The 16,394-nt window shown below is 38.1% G+C and overlaps 1 protein-coding gene across 3 annotated transcripts in view; it reads right to left on the reverse strand.

Moving 5' to 3' along the window:
• Window positions 1-16,394, reverse strand: part of HMCN1 (hemicentin 1) — a 470,876-nt gene that overhangs the window by 209,123 nt on the left and 245,359 nt on the right. For all 3 annotated transcript variants that reach the window (XM_060643679.3, XM_060643685.3, XM_060643687.2), the window contains 7 exons: window positions 15,033-15,145; window positions 13,167-13,326; window positions 12,395-12,563; window positions 8,714-8,841; window positions 6,272-6,544; window positions 3,633-3,728; window positions 1,212-1,406 (listed from right to left, as the gene is read on the reverse strand). In XM_060643679.3, coding sequence (XP_060499662.1) covers window positions 1,212-1,406; window positions 3,633-3,728; window positions 6,272-6,544; window positions 8,714-8,841; window positions 12,395-12,563; window positions 13,167-13,326; window positions 15,033-15,145 — 1,134 coding nt within the window. The remainder of the gene's footprint in view (window positions 1-1,211; window positions 1,407-3,632; window positions 3,729-6,271; window positions 6,545-8,713; window positions 8,842-12,394; window positions 12,564-13,166; window positions 13,327-15,032; window positions 15,146-16,394) is intronic.

Here is a 16,394-nt window from a genome sequence, read left to right on the forward strand (position 1 = left end):
CTTATAAAGTTTCTTTACACAGGCCTTTAGAAAGCAAATTCTGAGATACGTGATAGCTAAGAAAGGCTGGTCATAATTTAAGCACATGCCTTAACATAAAGTGAAATATCTCAACCAATATATAGTAACCCTTATTAAATTTTTACTCTGTCAGTTCAGAGTTTTATAGTGAAGATAAAACTTAGGATACATTTAGGGAAAACCTAGTTAGTCCACATACCACTGAAAATGCAAACTGCTAGGGTCTTAATGAAGTCATGTGGGACTCACTACTTCGCTGATGGAAGTGTATACTGCCCCGTGTCTATGAAAGCCAATATCCATGAAATTGCTATGTATGTATGTATTCTAGAGACAGTGTGTGAGCAGGGGAGAGAGGCCGGGGGGGGGGGGGGGGCGGAGAGAGAGAGAGAGAGAGAATGAATCTCAAGCAGTTTCCATGTGGAGCCTAATGCAAGGCTTGATCCCATGACCCTGGTATCATGATCAGAGTGGAAATCAAGAGTTAGACACTCAACTGACTGAGCCACTCAGATGCGTCAATGAAATTTTAAAATGAACATAACTTGTGACTGCTGCAAAATGACAAATGTACAAGTATTTCAGTGAAGTGCTACTTATACTAACAAACAATTGGTTGCACCTATATGTTCATCATTAATAGATGAAGGTTAAGGAAATCATGGCACAGTCATATGGTGGGATGCTATGTAGATATAAATAAGGGTTAGGAATATTGAAAAGTCCCCAAGATAGATATGTTAGTAAAATAGACAAGTGTAGAGCCATGTATACAGTATTCTCCTATATGTTTACCTTTTTATACAAAAAAAACCCAGAGGATAAAATATATATTCATATTTTCTTGTTATGCATAAAATATCTCTGGGAAAATACACACACACACAAACACTCATACATGTATACAAAGCTAATAAATTTCTTTGCCCCTAGGGAGGATAAGTAGATAGCTTAGGCCATGAGGCTTCTGACTATTCTACCATTTGAATTTTGAATAAAGTCACAATAAAAAAATTTCATGAAATTTTAAATCAATCCATCAATCAATTAATCAGTGCAATCAGATTTTCAGTTTTCTGTTTGATAACATTCTATTCACATTAATATTAAATAATAATACATTAAGAGAATAACATATATAAGAATTTGAAAATGTCACATATTCAATTGTATGATTTTTCTATGTTTACCATGGACTTTGAGGTTATATTTTTTTTCTGTGGTTCCAGCTTCATTGACTGCCACACAGATGTACTCCCCACTGTCAAAGGGTGTAACAGAAGCAATGACCAACAATGCACCATCTTCCAAGATAGAAATCCCAGGCTCTCTGCCTGTCAGCTCTCTACCATTCCATATCCATTTGATGGTTGGTTTGGGGGTACCTAAATAAGAAAAAAAAGCTTTGTGACATTTTAAATAAAATTAGGAATCATTACAACATATCAAATATATTTAGGAGAAATAAAAATTTTGTTATGACTATAATTTGTACACTAAGGCACTATGCTACTTTCAAGATATTTCTCCTGGCATGAAATAGCAAAGAGATTGGTATTTAAGGCCTCTAATTCCTGATCAGTCTTAAGAGACCTATGGTCTCTAGTGTAGAGTTTGAGCAAGTTGTTTATATCAAGATATTCAGAAGACAGTAAGCAAACCAAAACACTTTCTTGAGTAAGTTCATGATCATTAGTGGGGGAAAAAACTATATTAATCAAATGGGAGAGTTCAGGGATGAAAACAAATGAAGAACAGAAAGCAAGAGACTATCACAGGAATACGACATAAAAATTGCCCAACCAAATAGAATGCATAGATGATATGCAGAAGCGATGCTTTATAATTTCACATTAAAAAAAATTTAACCCACGAACCATGAGATCATGACCTGAGCTGAAGTCGGACGCTTAACCAACTGAGCCACCCAGGCACCCCTAAAAATTTTTTTTGATCTTTATTTTTTTAGAAAGAGAGAGAGAAAGAGAGAGAGAGAGAGTGCGAGCGAGCTCAAGTGGAGGAGGAACAGAGAAAGAGGAAGGCACGGAATCCAAAACAGGCTCCAGGCTCCAAGCTGTCAGCACAGAGCCCAACACGGGGCTCAAACTCATGAAACATGAATTCATGACCTGAACTGAAGTCGGATGCTTAACCAACTGAGCCACCCAGGTGCCCCTATAATTCACATTTTAAATAGGCCTGACATAGTAGAGATGAGCAATCTACTATCTACACATATCTGATGATCTCATGCTGCTAAACATAGGACAGTAGAACAATTCTTGACTTCTTATATTGAAAAGAAAGTTGGGAAAGCAGAGAGGACTGATTTCCTAGATTTATTTATGACAAAAGGGTAAATGGAAGTGATGTGCTCATGAGTAAAACTGATAAAACCATTCTGAAGTACATAATTGAGCCCAAAGCACATATTGGTAATAGACAAACATTAATTTTGTATTAAGAATATATTTATTTAACAAACAAGGTATCAGGTACTATTCTAAGTACTTTTAAAATTTACTTAATATCTATAAAAATATAAAAAAGAACATTAAATTAATATGATTACACATTATTAATAATCTTACATTAATGGGTAATAAAAATATTAAAATAATGGCATATAATCCAAGACAAGAACAAAAAAATGGCAGAATCTATAAAATGTGCCATTAATGCTAAAGGACTTACAAAAGTAACTGTGTAACTGTGAAAGTTATATTTATGAGAAAAAATAAAACAAAAAGATTGGCCTATTTTGTTGTGCTGATAGTAAAAGGCTGACTGATGAGAAAGAGAAGGTGAACTGATGGTCTGCAGTTGTCTATGTTGCCAAAGAAAAAAGGAGTATAATCATTTCCTCATTTCTTTACATCCCGCTCATTCCTTTATGGGTTTCAGACTTAGTGGATATTTGTGAAGCTAATAAATGAAAAACTAAATGAACAAGCAAAAGAAGTATTATCTTTAACTTCTAAATGGTAAATGGTAGAACAATCATGGCCAAGATGAAATTTGTTGTAAAAGATAATGATATGGTATCTAGCTACTTTATTATTTTTAAAAATTTTTAATGTTTATTTTTATTTTTGAAACAGAGAGAGACAGAGTGCAAGCAAGGGAGGGGCAGAGAAAGAGTGAGACACAGAATCCAAAGCAGGCTTCAGGCTCTGAGCTGTCAGCACAGAGTCCAATGTGGGGCTTGAACCCATGAACCATGAGATCATGACCTGAGCCAAAGTTGGACACTTAACCAACTGAGCCACCAAGACACTCCTCTGGCTCCCACATTTTAAAGACAAATCCTGTCAGAAGTAACAGGAAGTAGCATGAACTAAATGGGAAAGATACTAGATAAGACAAGTTTGGAATAACAGGTCCTTCCACTGAAGCAAATAAAGTGTATGTTGGGGAAAAATACCTATTCAATGAGCTGTTATTTAAAAGAGAGATTAAAAAAATAAAACAAAAGAGGGATTGTCATTATGCCCAAATGTTATAGCAAGGGCCAACAAATGCATCTTTTTATAATGATGTTTTGGGTTCAATAGAGAAATCTGATATAATATAACTTTATGCCAGTGCCCATATGTCCAAGTACTACATACCTTTTGCAGGACATGGAAATGCAATGCGTTGGTTGGCCACTCTTTCTTGGAATGGAGTGTTATATGGAGGTTCTAGATCTTCCAGTGTAGGTGGTTCTATTAGAAACATAAATGCATTATCACAGGCTTTCCTTAAGCAATATCAAACTCTCCTGAGGCATCATCAACCAACTACATTGGTGAACTGCTATCTTTCCGGATTCCTCTTTTAAATAGGACACAAATTTCTAGCTGCCAGACATTTCTACCTCAATGTGACCTAGGGATCTAAAACTCAAAATGTCCCCACTGTCCAAATGTATCATTTTGTGCTTCCCACAATTCTCTGGTGTTTCCTTTATTCCCTCAGTTAAGGTGTCATGCTTCATCCATTTTTCTTATGTTTCCCTCCCTTACTCTTGACCTCCACATCCAATCAATCATATAGTGCCATATGTTCATCACATATCTGTATCTTCCTCTATCCTTAAGGTCACTGCTGATTTCAAACCCTCACTTCTCTTGCCAAAATTACTTCAATAGACTTCTTACAGGAATCCTTTTTTTTCAAATGTGTTCCCCTTTGGATTCATAATCTACAGAGTCCTCAGAATACTCTCTCTGAACCGCAAATCTCATTTGGGGCTTCCCTGATGAAAATCATTACTTGTATTCATTTTACCTGCAGGATAAAGTTTCACACCTGTTCTTCCTTCAGTACACCGTATCAGTGAATCCAATCTCCCTGAACACCCTCACTATCCATGAAGAAATTTGGGAGTCTTTCTTGAGTCCTCTATCTCCTTCGCTCCCTATATCCAATCAGTCACCATCCCTGATGATTTCCTCTTCTAATTATTGAGTCCACTGGCTTCTTTCCCCCAGTCCAGCTACCATCATCTTTTGCCTGAGCTACTTCTGTAGCCCCCAGCTGCTTCTCGTCACCTTCTCTAGACAAACCATTCTCTCCCCCAAGGAGTGATCTTTTAAAATCCACACCCGAGGGGCGCCTGGGTGGCTCTGTCGGTTAAGCGGCCGACTTCGGCTCAGGTCATGATCTCGCAGTCCGTGGGTTCGAGCCCCGCGTCGGGCTCTGTGCTGACAGCTCAGAGCCTGGAGCCTGTTTCAGATTCTGTGTCTCCCTCTCTCTGACCCTCCCCCATTCATGCTCTGTCTCTCTCTGTCTCAAAAATAAATAAACATTAAAAAAAATTTTTTTTTAAAAAATAAAAATAAAAAATAAAAAAAAAAATAAAATCCACACCCGACACATCATTTCCCAGTAACAACCCCTCTGAATCTTTTCACTGCATACAAAATAAAGTCTAAACTCCATAATCTAGGTTCCTAGATCTTGGATAATCTGGCCCATGACTGTGTGTCCAGCTTTACCACATATCACTCAACACTCAGTCTGAAATGGGCCATCTGGCCTTTACTGATTGATGTATTGATTTATGACAGTATATCCAAAATGTCGTATTTCCTCTTCTTCACATTCGACATCCTTCTCCTAGAAGGCTCTCACCACTCCACCCCACCCCACTGTATCTTTGCCCATCACCTAATAAGCTTCTACTCCTTCTTCAAATCTCAACTTGCATGCCCCAATCCTTGAAAGCCTTCTTTGATTTGTCTTTCTTTAAAAACTCTTATAGATCTACCATTTCATGACAGCATTAACCAATTTTTGTGCATGAGATTATCTTTTAAATGTCTATCTTTCCCATTGAACCATAAACATAAGCACTCAATAAAGTCTGCTGAATCAATGGGCGAACTGGATAAGCTCTCCACCAGTGTGCTAGCCATCCATCCCAAATTGCAATGGGGCAGTTATGAAGTACTAAGTACTATGCTAAATACAATACCTCCTTATCTTTCCTTCTTGCCTTTCCACTATCATTCTCTCTGCCAGGAATGCTCTTCCCCTTAATTTCCATATGGCTGGTTCTCCCTAGTCAACAGATCTCACTCTTCAGAGAAGTTCTACCTGACAATGCATCTAAAGTAGTCAATTGCTGGGAGCATCACCCTATTCTAATTTTCTACTTAGCACTTCTCACTATCTGTATGTCTTGCTTATTTGCTTGCTTTCTGCCGATGCACAGAACAGCTTATGACAGCTGGTGCTTTGCTTTTCTCACTACTTTCTCCTCATTGCCTACGATATGACAGACACCTGGCAGGAGCTTGATAAATATTTGTTGTTTGAAGGAATAAATATTTATCTTTAAAGCCTCAACACAAAGCCAACATCATTAGGGGAAACAGCAGATCTAGATTTTTAGGGATCAACATTGAGTGCATGCTAACAGGATGAGGTGAAATCCTACTCCAACTCACTCTTCACAATTTCTCCCAAACCAAAAATAGTGGGTGGGGTACTTATCTAGGATTGTTTCCATTATTGACATCATCCATGGCAACTTCATTTTCAAAAATAAACATACAAAAATGGATGCAGGTTTAGTAACAGTATGGTTTCACTTCTTTCTAGAATGGTTCTCCTTTCAAAGTTAACTCGAGTCATAAAAGGTATAGAAATCTTCCAAAAGTGATCCACGACTCTCCAAGATTATATATTTTGTATAGACTCCAGGGGTTTTTCCCCACTCCCCACCCCCACCATACTTATATTTTCTTATGCCCCAAATCACCTTGGACATGTAGGGTTATTTCCGATTCATCACTGCCTGCTATGTTAGTAGCAACACATGTGTATATGCCGGCGTCAGAGAGCATGGCTTGGTTGATGCTTAAAGTTCCATCTGAACTGCTAATATGCTGCCCTCCATCAACCAGCATGGCACTTCCACCTTTAAACCAGGTGATTACAGGAAGAGGTGTCCCTTGAGCATTGCACGGAATGTCCACTCTTTGACCAACTTGGACTTTGATTAGTTTAGGGCCACGCTGTATCTTTGGAGGAACTAGAAACAAATGAGGATTAATAATCCAATTAAAAATGTTTTTAATGTTTATTTTTTGAGAGAGAGAGAGAGAGAGAGAGAGAGAGAGAAGGGGAAGAGCAGAGAGAGGGAGACACAGAACCTGAAGCAGGCTCCAGGCTCCAAGCTATCAGCACAGCTCGACATGTGGCCCGAACCCATGAACCCCGAGACCATGACCTGATCATGACTCGAGCCCAAGTCTGACGCTCAACTGACTGAGCCACCCAGGCGCCCCTATAATCCAATTTTAAACAAATTCTTTCCTTTTCTCACTTTAAATGAGAACTCTTTACCAAGAGGCAGAATGAAAAAGTGGAACGATCTCAGGATTTGGACCCAGGCTCAGGCCACTTACTAGCTGTGTGATCTAGAGCAAGTCAGTAAATTTCCTGAGGCTTGTTTCCTTAATAATCCAGGCCAAATAACCTAATCAATACCAGTACACTGCAAGGATTATGGGAAATAATAAATCTGAAACCCCTCATGCCAGACTTGAGGAAAAAGCAAGTATTTAAAAATGTTAGGTTTCCTTTAATTTATAAATAACTTGAAGTTTAAAACTCCCTCAAAAGGCAATCTAGATGATTTCTATAATTTAAGAAAGTAAAAGAAAAAGCATTTCTCTTCAGGTACTCCTACTTTTTGTTCTCTTTGTGGAAGGTTTAGCCAGATAGGAAGAAAAGTTTCTCATTTAAAAAACAAAAAAAGTTTCTCATAAAAGCCTTTGCTAATTTCAGAGAAGAACATCAAAACCGAGTCTCTATTTCTTGTCTTTACAGTGCCTTCCTTTAGAAATTTAAATGAGATAATTTATCAGAAACATTGCCAATATTCATGCAAATAGGGAAACAGTTGACTTTAAGCAGGGAGAGATAAGGACCCTCAGGGAGACAGGCTGTATAGCTTCAGCCGGGAGGCTGAGAAAGCGACAGCAGCAGCAGTTTGGGAAAAAAGAGGATGAGACGAACCTGTTCCAGACCTCCCTGAGCTAGGTGCCAAGCATGAAGTCTCACAAACATTCTGATAAGGTCCCAATAAAAGTCACGGACAGAAATCTTCAGCAGCTACCTGGTCAGGACCCCTCTCACTCTTGAGAGCTTTATATTTGCCCTCCATAAACTCTATCACTTTGTTCACTCTCTGTTGTCCCCGAGATTCATTCTTTGACTCCGTGAGACAAGGACCAGCGTGTCTCCCACTCCCCTGTAACAACTGGCTTCCATGTACATGCGTTACACACTGTAGAATCAAGTTGACTTACATTATACAATAAATGTTCTAGTTATACAATTAGAATTTACATCCCTCAAAAGCCCCATTCCTCTGTCCTTTTTTTGTTAACTTAATATTTAACCAATACATTGTAAAGGTTGTCACTTATGATAACCTTATAATTTTGTTAGGATTGTTATCATCATTTTATGATAGAGAAAACTAAAGGTAAGAGAGGTTACGTAATATGCCCAAGATAACCTAGAGTTTGTGAATTACAGAATTCTATCTCAAATCCCATGGTTAACAGGATGCTATTACAGTGATTGATCTGACAATGAAATCAGATCAATACCATGTAAGAAAATATTTTTCTGATATTTGAATACCTGACCTACCTATACAAATGCGTGATAGAGTATATACGCAGTAAGCATGTGTTGAATAAACAAATATTTGGACAGACCATGGTAAATTGAGGTAATCAAACAGATTAACTAGAAAGTTTTTAAAAAGTTAGAGTCCCAGGAAGCAGAATGTTTTCAGTTGCTGAGTTCTTTGAATATTGAAAATGACCATATAAATACTAGTAAATTCTTCTTTGATAACTCACATTCACTTCTAAAAAGCCATAAGTCTAAACACATTTTTTTTTTTACTGTGTATTAATAGTCGCCATAAGTGACTGTGGACATTCAGTAAAATTGAGAACCTAACCTTTAATACTGTTCATTTGAGGAAACGGGGGAAAGTTGTTTACAAGTGGCAGATAAACTTTCCAGAGTAAATGAAAGAAAATGACAAGTCTCCAATTTTAGAAAAATTTTCTCTAATTACTCTATAAACAATCTGGAGATTAACTATCAAAGAAACTGGTATGATGAGTTTCCCTGTGGCCTGTACAAAGATATTACATGCCCTCATTTCAAAACTCACCATGGACATTTAATTTAACAGACTGAGTCACGTTCCCAGCAATATTTGTGGCAACGCAAAGATACATCCCACTATCTGAAACACGGGTCTCAATGATCTTCATTGAACCAGAAGGAAGGAATGTGTGCCTGAAAGAAAGAAACCACATGGTAGACCATAGAACATGAGAATTTAAATATCTGCCTTGCAGCTGCCCCTCAGTATGAAATCATTACTCTGCAAGCAGTTTTTGAAACCATTCTCCCACCTATATTTCTATATACTTTAAAACTCAGGGATTTTCACAATTTTATTATGGATTTTGTATGATATTCTTGCAAACACAAAATGTGATTTTTTTTTTACCATTAGATCTAACCTAATGGTCTCAAATCATCCCCAAACTGTATATCTCTCTGCTTTATTAACTTGCAATTATAAAAAGCCAATATATATTTTAGTAAATTTCAGCTATATTTTGAATTTTATTATTTTTTCTGCAATGCTTCATTAAAAAATTTAGTGTGTTAAAGGCAAAAGAAGGTACATATGTAATTCTCAAAAATATATTGAATATATTTTTCCTACAGAACAATAATGTAGTTGGGCGAACTAAATCTACATATAAAAATGTTATTATGTTTATTGTATTGAAATAGCTTTAAGGGGAGAAGGCCAGATAGACCTACTCAAAGTGTTCTACTGGCCCAGAGACAGAAAAATGAATAAATAGTTAAGGACAGAATTCTCCCCCAAAGAAATAAGCACATAGGAGAATCCAACATGTAACATATAATAATAGAGCTGATATCACAAAGATCAAGGAAAGGACTGATAATTCAAAAATGACGGGCAACTCGTTCTCCACATGGGAAAAATAAATTAAAAAAAAATAGAGCACTACCTAACACTAGACACAACATAAAAATTCAGATGTATTAAAGTCAAAAATGTGAAAAAACAAACTTAAAATATTAGAATAAAACTCTGGAAGATATGTACATATTCTTCATAAAGTACAAATCTTTTTTTAAGTTTATTTATTAGCTTTGAGAGAGAGAGAGAGAGTGGGAGAGACAGACAGAGAGGGGAGAGAGAGAGAAAACCCCAAGCAGGCTCCTCACTGTCAGCACAGAGCTTGATGCGGGGCTCGAACTCATGAACCATGAGATCATGACTGGGGCTGAAGTCAGACGCTTACCTGACTGAGCCACCCAAGTGCCCTAGAGGGAGTAGACTAATTTAATGCAAAGAACCACTAGACCATGGTGTTGGAAAAATTTTAAATTGAAGTCGAGTCAGATGCTTAAGTGACTGAGCCACCCAGGCACCCCAGAAAGTACAAATCTTAAAAACAATAGATTAATACACTGAGTTACATAAAAAATGTAAAATTCTATGCAGACATCATACATTAAAAGTCTCACAGTGGTCTGAGAAAATATATTTTCAACACATACAACAGACAAAGGATTGTTATTAAGAATACAGACCAAATTTCTACATTCAACAAGAAAAAGATAAACCAGTCATCATAAATCTGTGCAGCAGGTCTGAAAAGGCAAGTCACAGATGAAACAGATGGCCGACAAAAAAGTAAAATCAGTTTTGGTTCCCTGGCAGTCGGTCACATGAAAACTAAGAGTTGCAAGATACCATTTCACACCCATCTAACCAACAAACATGTTTAAGTCCATAAACACCATGCATTGATTATAATGGGGAAATAGGTGCACCTATATGCTCATGGTAGAAAGGTAAATCATTACTGCCTCTTTGGACAGCAATTTAGCACTGTCTACAAAGCTGAAAGTAGGAATTCATTCTGACCAGAAACTATAGTTCTGGGCCAACCCTAAAGAAACTCATGCATGTGTATATGAAGAGACATATATAAAGATATTCACTCAAGAGCCTTGTTTATAAAATAAAAAAACTAAAACCAAACCAAACCAAAACAAGCAAAACCCTGAATGTCTGTACACTAGGAAATGTACAAACAAAATGCAGAATATGTATACGGTAGTTAAAAATGAATAAAGCAGGGCGCCTGGGTGGCTCAGTCAGTTGAGCGTCCGACTTCAGCTCAGGTCATGATCTCATGGCTCATGAGTTCAAGCCCTGCATCGGGCTCTGTGCTGCCAGCTCAGAGCCTGGAGCCTGCTTCAGATTCTGGGTCTCCCTCTCTCTTTGCCCCTCCCCTGCTTGCGCTCTGTCTCTCTCTGAAAAATAAACATTAAGAAGAAAATTTTAAAAATGAATAAAGCAAATCTCTATGTATAAAAATGAGTAAATATCGACTTAATAAAGCAAGCAGTAGAATAATAATATATAATATGTTACATGGCAAATTAAAAACAGACACATAAAATGAAATGAAAACTACAGGAAACACGATTCCATACTGTTTAAGAATGGGTGCATAGGATGCACACGAGATCTGTGCAGTATTTGCCCCCTGGGGAGGGAGAAAAGCGACTGGGGAGGAAAACAATGAAACTTCAAGTTTATCTATAACATGGTATTCCTTTCATTCAAAAATATCCCAAACACATATTTTTCAAAAAAATAGTAACATTATGTAAAGTAGTTCTTAAATTATTTTTTATCTCCTCACCAGTGGATAGGGAAATGACAAGAGCACCATTTACAGCTTCATAACTATACACCAGTAAGTCCAACCAACATAGCTGGAAACTATAATTCTTATTCCACCAGTAACTTCTGGCATGACATTGAGTTAAAATAGTAATTGCTACTATTCCTTGAGAACTAGAGACAGGAGATGTGGAATATACATTATCTTATATATGCCTTTCAGGTAAGTATTATGTCCATTTTATAAATAAGAAATCTAAGGTTCAGAGGGCCATTGAGAAAGGCGCCAAACGTTTCAGGCAAGCTTTAAGTGGTGGAGGCAAATTTAAACTCATACCTGCATGGCGACAAAGGTAGTACTCTCAAAGGCTCTGGCATTCTGCTTTCCATGTCAATGGAATATATCAGATATATTGTCTCAGCAGGCCTTTATATGTACAAGGCTTTAATCACGAAGATTTTTACAAAAGCATCTAATGAGAGTCAAATTTTAAACATGAGAGTACTTATTGTGTTTTACTGCTCCTAAGGGATTAATGAGATTCTGTGTGCCCTATGCACTTGTGCTAACAGGTCTATATACAAATATGTTCTGTTTTAATAACTACCTTGTATATGCAGCCACGGGCAATTATGTCAAAGCTGGGTGTTAGCATTCCTGATATTAAAGAATGATTTAGGGGCACCTGGGTGGCTCTGTTGGTTAAGCATCTGACTTCGGCTCAGGTCATGATTTCATGGTTCGTGAGTTTAAGCCCCGTATTGGGCTCTCTGCTGTCAGCACAGAGCCTGCTTTGGATCCTCTGTCCCCCTCTCTCTTTCTGCCCTTCCCCCATTTGCTCTCTATCTCTCTCAAAAATAAAATAAACATTAAAAGAAAGAGAGAAAGGAAGGAAGGAAGGGAGGGAGGGAGGGAGGGAGGGAGGGAGGAAGGAAGAAGGATAGACTTAGAAGGTAAAAATATTTTCTGTAGTCTCAGATGTATGTGTAAATTATCTCAAATTTAAATGTTATTTCTTGATACATTTGAAAACCTGAATAGGCACAACCTTCTGTCCCAAGAGATTGTGTTTGCTTGTGTCTGGTTCATCCCAGATCCCCTACCTTGGAGAGAATGGGGAGATGAGCTGCGTCTCTTTGGCCCAGGTGATGATGGGTGGGGGTAAGCTCTTCACTTCACATGGAAGTGTCACGTCTTCTCCTGCAAGGGCGGAAATCTCAGCAGGCTCATCCTGGGACAGTCCTCGTTGGTCTCCAATCACTCTGGGCCTTACTAAAATAAACGCACATTTTGGAAGGGAAATAGTACGTTGAAAACATTTCACTTACATTCAAATGTGTACTACTAATACTCTTTACAAATTTACAAGAAGATGCTGTCTATGCCGAAGCTTTGGTACCTATCTAAAACTTTCCGTCAACACATTTACGGTGAGAGCTGAAAGGAAAAGGACCAGAAAGTTTCCCTTCTTCACCCTTCCTTTCAGAACATTGTGACGAGGTCAGCTGAAATGCCCTTTTAGAGTCTGCCATCTATGAAAGTAAACCCTCAAGGCAGAAGTGCAAACTGAGACACAGCTGAGGTTTGGCTTTGCCAGGAGTTGGAACTAACTGGTGTTTCTAAAGCAGACTGGGTACATACGATAAGCATACTCCTTGGGAAAACACCATAACATTATCCCGAATGGCTGTACAATTACTCTCCCTTTAAATCAGAATCTAAATAGAGAAGATGTTCATTGGCAGTAAAAATGCGTTTTTGTCAATGCGGTTCACTTTAGGAGTACAGCCCCCGGTAATATGATTTGGGAGAGAAATGTGAGTTTTGGCACCGGTAGAGAGTGTCAAAGAAAAACATTCCCCCAGGGGCTCTCACCATAGACGGTCAGCTGCACTTTCCTCTTGGCATAGCCAGCTGCATTGGTAGCGGTGCAGATATACTCCCCACTCTCTTCACCCCCGGGGGACACCACATACAAACTTCCATCAGCCCCTGCGGAAAACTTAGCGCTGCTGGTGGAAATCAACTCGCCTTTCTGCAAAACACAACAAAGAGCAAAGTGTTTTCTTTAAGGTAATAAAGGAGTGACTTAATGTCTGGAAAAGGAAGAGAGGAAGGGGAAAAAAATCTCCAAGGGGGAAAATCCTAGATTAAAAAAAAATGCTAATTTGAAGAAAGGTAATTTTAAGAAAAATTAAGCAAATAAAGCAAAGGTGATATTTCTTCATACTGAACCATGTCTCCTTTGTTCCAGAGCTTCTTAAAACTGGAGGGAATAATGGTAATACTAACGGATGGGGCAGTGCTTATGCAAAGTCACACACTGTTCTGAGTACTTCAAATGAATTAGCTATCTTAAAGCTCAAAAGGGTCATATGAGTAGGAACTACCACAAGTCCCATTTTACAGCTGAAAGTATTAAAGCTTGGGGATGAAGTGGAGTAACTTGCCCAATGTCACAGTCTCTCAGTGGTAGAGCTGGGACTTGAACTCCAGCAGTCAGGATCTGGAGCCCAACTCTTAACCTCTGTGCTTTCTCACAACACAAAGGCCACCCTGGAAAGTTTCATTCTTATGTTTTCCTAAAATGCATTAAACTCATACTCAGTCCTAGACACTGTGCAGTTTGGGGATAAGCTTCACCACTGTATTTTTGTGTCCAGAAAGCAGAAATCTTCACCTTTTTAATTAATTTACAGATGTCAACACCAACTTCTTTATATTTCAGAGCTTTTTAGATATATAAAGTTAGATAGTATGGTAAAATACTTTGGTTGTAGCACAAACAATTATACAAAGGTCTCATTTTGTTATTATACAGTCATTTTATACTACTTATATCTGCCAGATTTAAATTAATTTACAGGAAATATGCTATCCTCATGACTGTTCAAAGATGAAAAGGACCTCCTCAGGGAGTGGTTTTTTCCTCACTGCAAGAGTACAAGTAAAAGCTGGACAACTTCATGATAGGGATGTAGAGGGGAATAAATGACTTCGTAGAGGTCTTATCTTGGCTTCCTAAAAGAAGAGAGTCTGAGACAAAGATATGGGGGCAAGAAGTTTACTTGGAAAGTAGTCCCCAGATGCTTGAGCAGGTGAGTGGGAGAGTGAGGCATAGAAGGAAGGAAAGCTAAAAAGGGTTTCAGTGCTCTGGTTTCCTCTGTGGTTAGGTTGATAAGCTTCTGGTGCCAGGGATCCTCTGAGAAGCTATATAGAAGCAGGCCAGAAGTATTCTTCTGATGGATGAGAAGCAGGACATTCGTATAGGACACCTGCCCCCCACAGGTGTTAATGTCCCTATGCTTCCTGGCCACCTGATAGCAGGCTAAGTGGCCTTGTGGGGCTTTGGAGAAAGCCCCGAGTCCAGAAACCAGAGAGGGGTACACATGAAGTGGGACTCTGGCAGAATGCACGGAGCTGTCCACCAGAGCTGCGCTGAATTCAAAAGAGCTGAAGGGATGTGGCAAGGGGTAAGAAAGGATCTGCTACAACATGTAAAGTGCTAAGAAAAGCTCCTGGTGCTATATTACAGTCCACCGTTGTGTTCTTAACGTTACTCAAGCCTCAGGTAGGTGATTACACTAAGGACATTTTGAGGTCCCTTCCAAGTGGTAGGAGTGCATGGGTTTTCCTTTTTATAAAGTTCTGTGGTACAGTCAAGTCCCACGTATGACCAAAAATATTCAAATAATGTTATAACCCATGACATTGGCAAACACCACCAGATGGGCCATTTACCTTGGACCAAATGATGGATGGCTTGGGATTTCCACTTGCTTTGCACGGCAAAGTTACTGGAATGCCTTCAATTGTGCTGAGTACCTGCCGCCCATGCTGAATGGTTGGCAGAACTGAAAAAGGAAGCAATATTTAGAATGTGAGCATCTGTCTTTCCATGTAGCCTCATTTGTTTCAAGTTGTACATTTTCAGGATACACTGCATATTTGTAAAAACTAGCTGAGACTCAACATTTTCTGATAGAAATGTAGGGTACCTTGTAAGGCAGTGTAATAAAGTAAATATAGTAGCTATAATCTGAAGAATTTAATGAAAACTTAAAATCAAGTAGTAAATTATGCTTAGTAAGTTGACTTTCCTAACAAAAATAAGACTGAATAAAATCCATGCTTTCCTGGAAACTCAAGGTTGAATTACATCCTAAGACTTACATATTTAACACATACCTTTCATTATTGTCCATCACCCATTAAGCTGCAGTGAGCTGACTTAAGCCCACTGCCAGAAAAGTAGACTGTTTTAGCCACTATACATTAAATGTCTGTTTACAAGAGCTACTTAGCGAGCTACTAAATTTAACCTAGAAAAAAAGGATTTGTTTTCTTAAAAGAAATTCAACAATAAAACTTGCAAGGCCTTAGGAGTTTACATTTAAGGCTAAAATACAGGATTCTAAGTCAATAGTTTTCACTAAGAGGAAAAACATACCTTTTGACTTTAGAAAGCAACTGAAGAATTAACATTATATGAGCAGAAGCAAAAGGAAAAGGAAGACTGTTAATTATTCCATTCTGTGTATATCTCAATTAATCACAAGCAACTAGCATATGAAAAAAGACCAATACTCAATGTTCTCAAAATAATGAATTTGATTAAAGAAGCTCCCACACATGAAAGTTCTTAACATAGAGTAAGGAACACAATAAACTCCCTATATACACCAGGCATTTCCTTTCCTTCCCCTGGAAAGATGTGACTGGAACTGCTCCCTAGAGCTCAAGCACTCACCGTGTCTCTTGCCTTTGAGTCAAATTTCTCTAGAATTATCACAGGTACCCTGGAGGAGTTTGACAGAACAAGAGATACCAGAGACCTCAGTACAAAAACTTCCCTGAAAGGCTGAGATTAGCTTTGCTACATACTCATATTTTCTAAGGCTGGGCTTATTCTTAAAATAATTTCTTCTTAAGAAAAAATGGCAACAAATTACCAGATACTCTCTATGTCAGGTTACTCTCTAAAGCAAGACATTTAATTTCCAGAATCATCATGGAAGAGTCAAATCTAAACTATACTGTAATTTTGTGGCAACATGGAATAAGCCATTTTCTTACATGCATATTGACTTGGACAGCTATAAA

The sequence above is a fragment of the Panthera onca genome, chromosome F1 (genome assembly GCF_046562875.1).
Source record: "Panthera onca isolate mPanOnc1 chromosome F1, mPanOnc1 haplotype 2, whole genome shotgun sequence".
Classification (NCBI taxonomy): Eukaryota; Metazoa; Chordata; class Mammalia; order Carnivora; family Felidae; genus Panthera; species Panthera onca.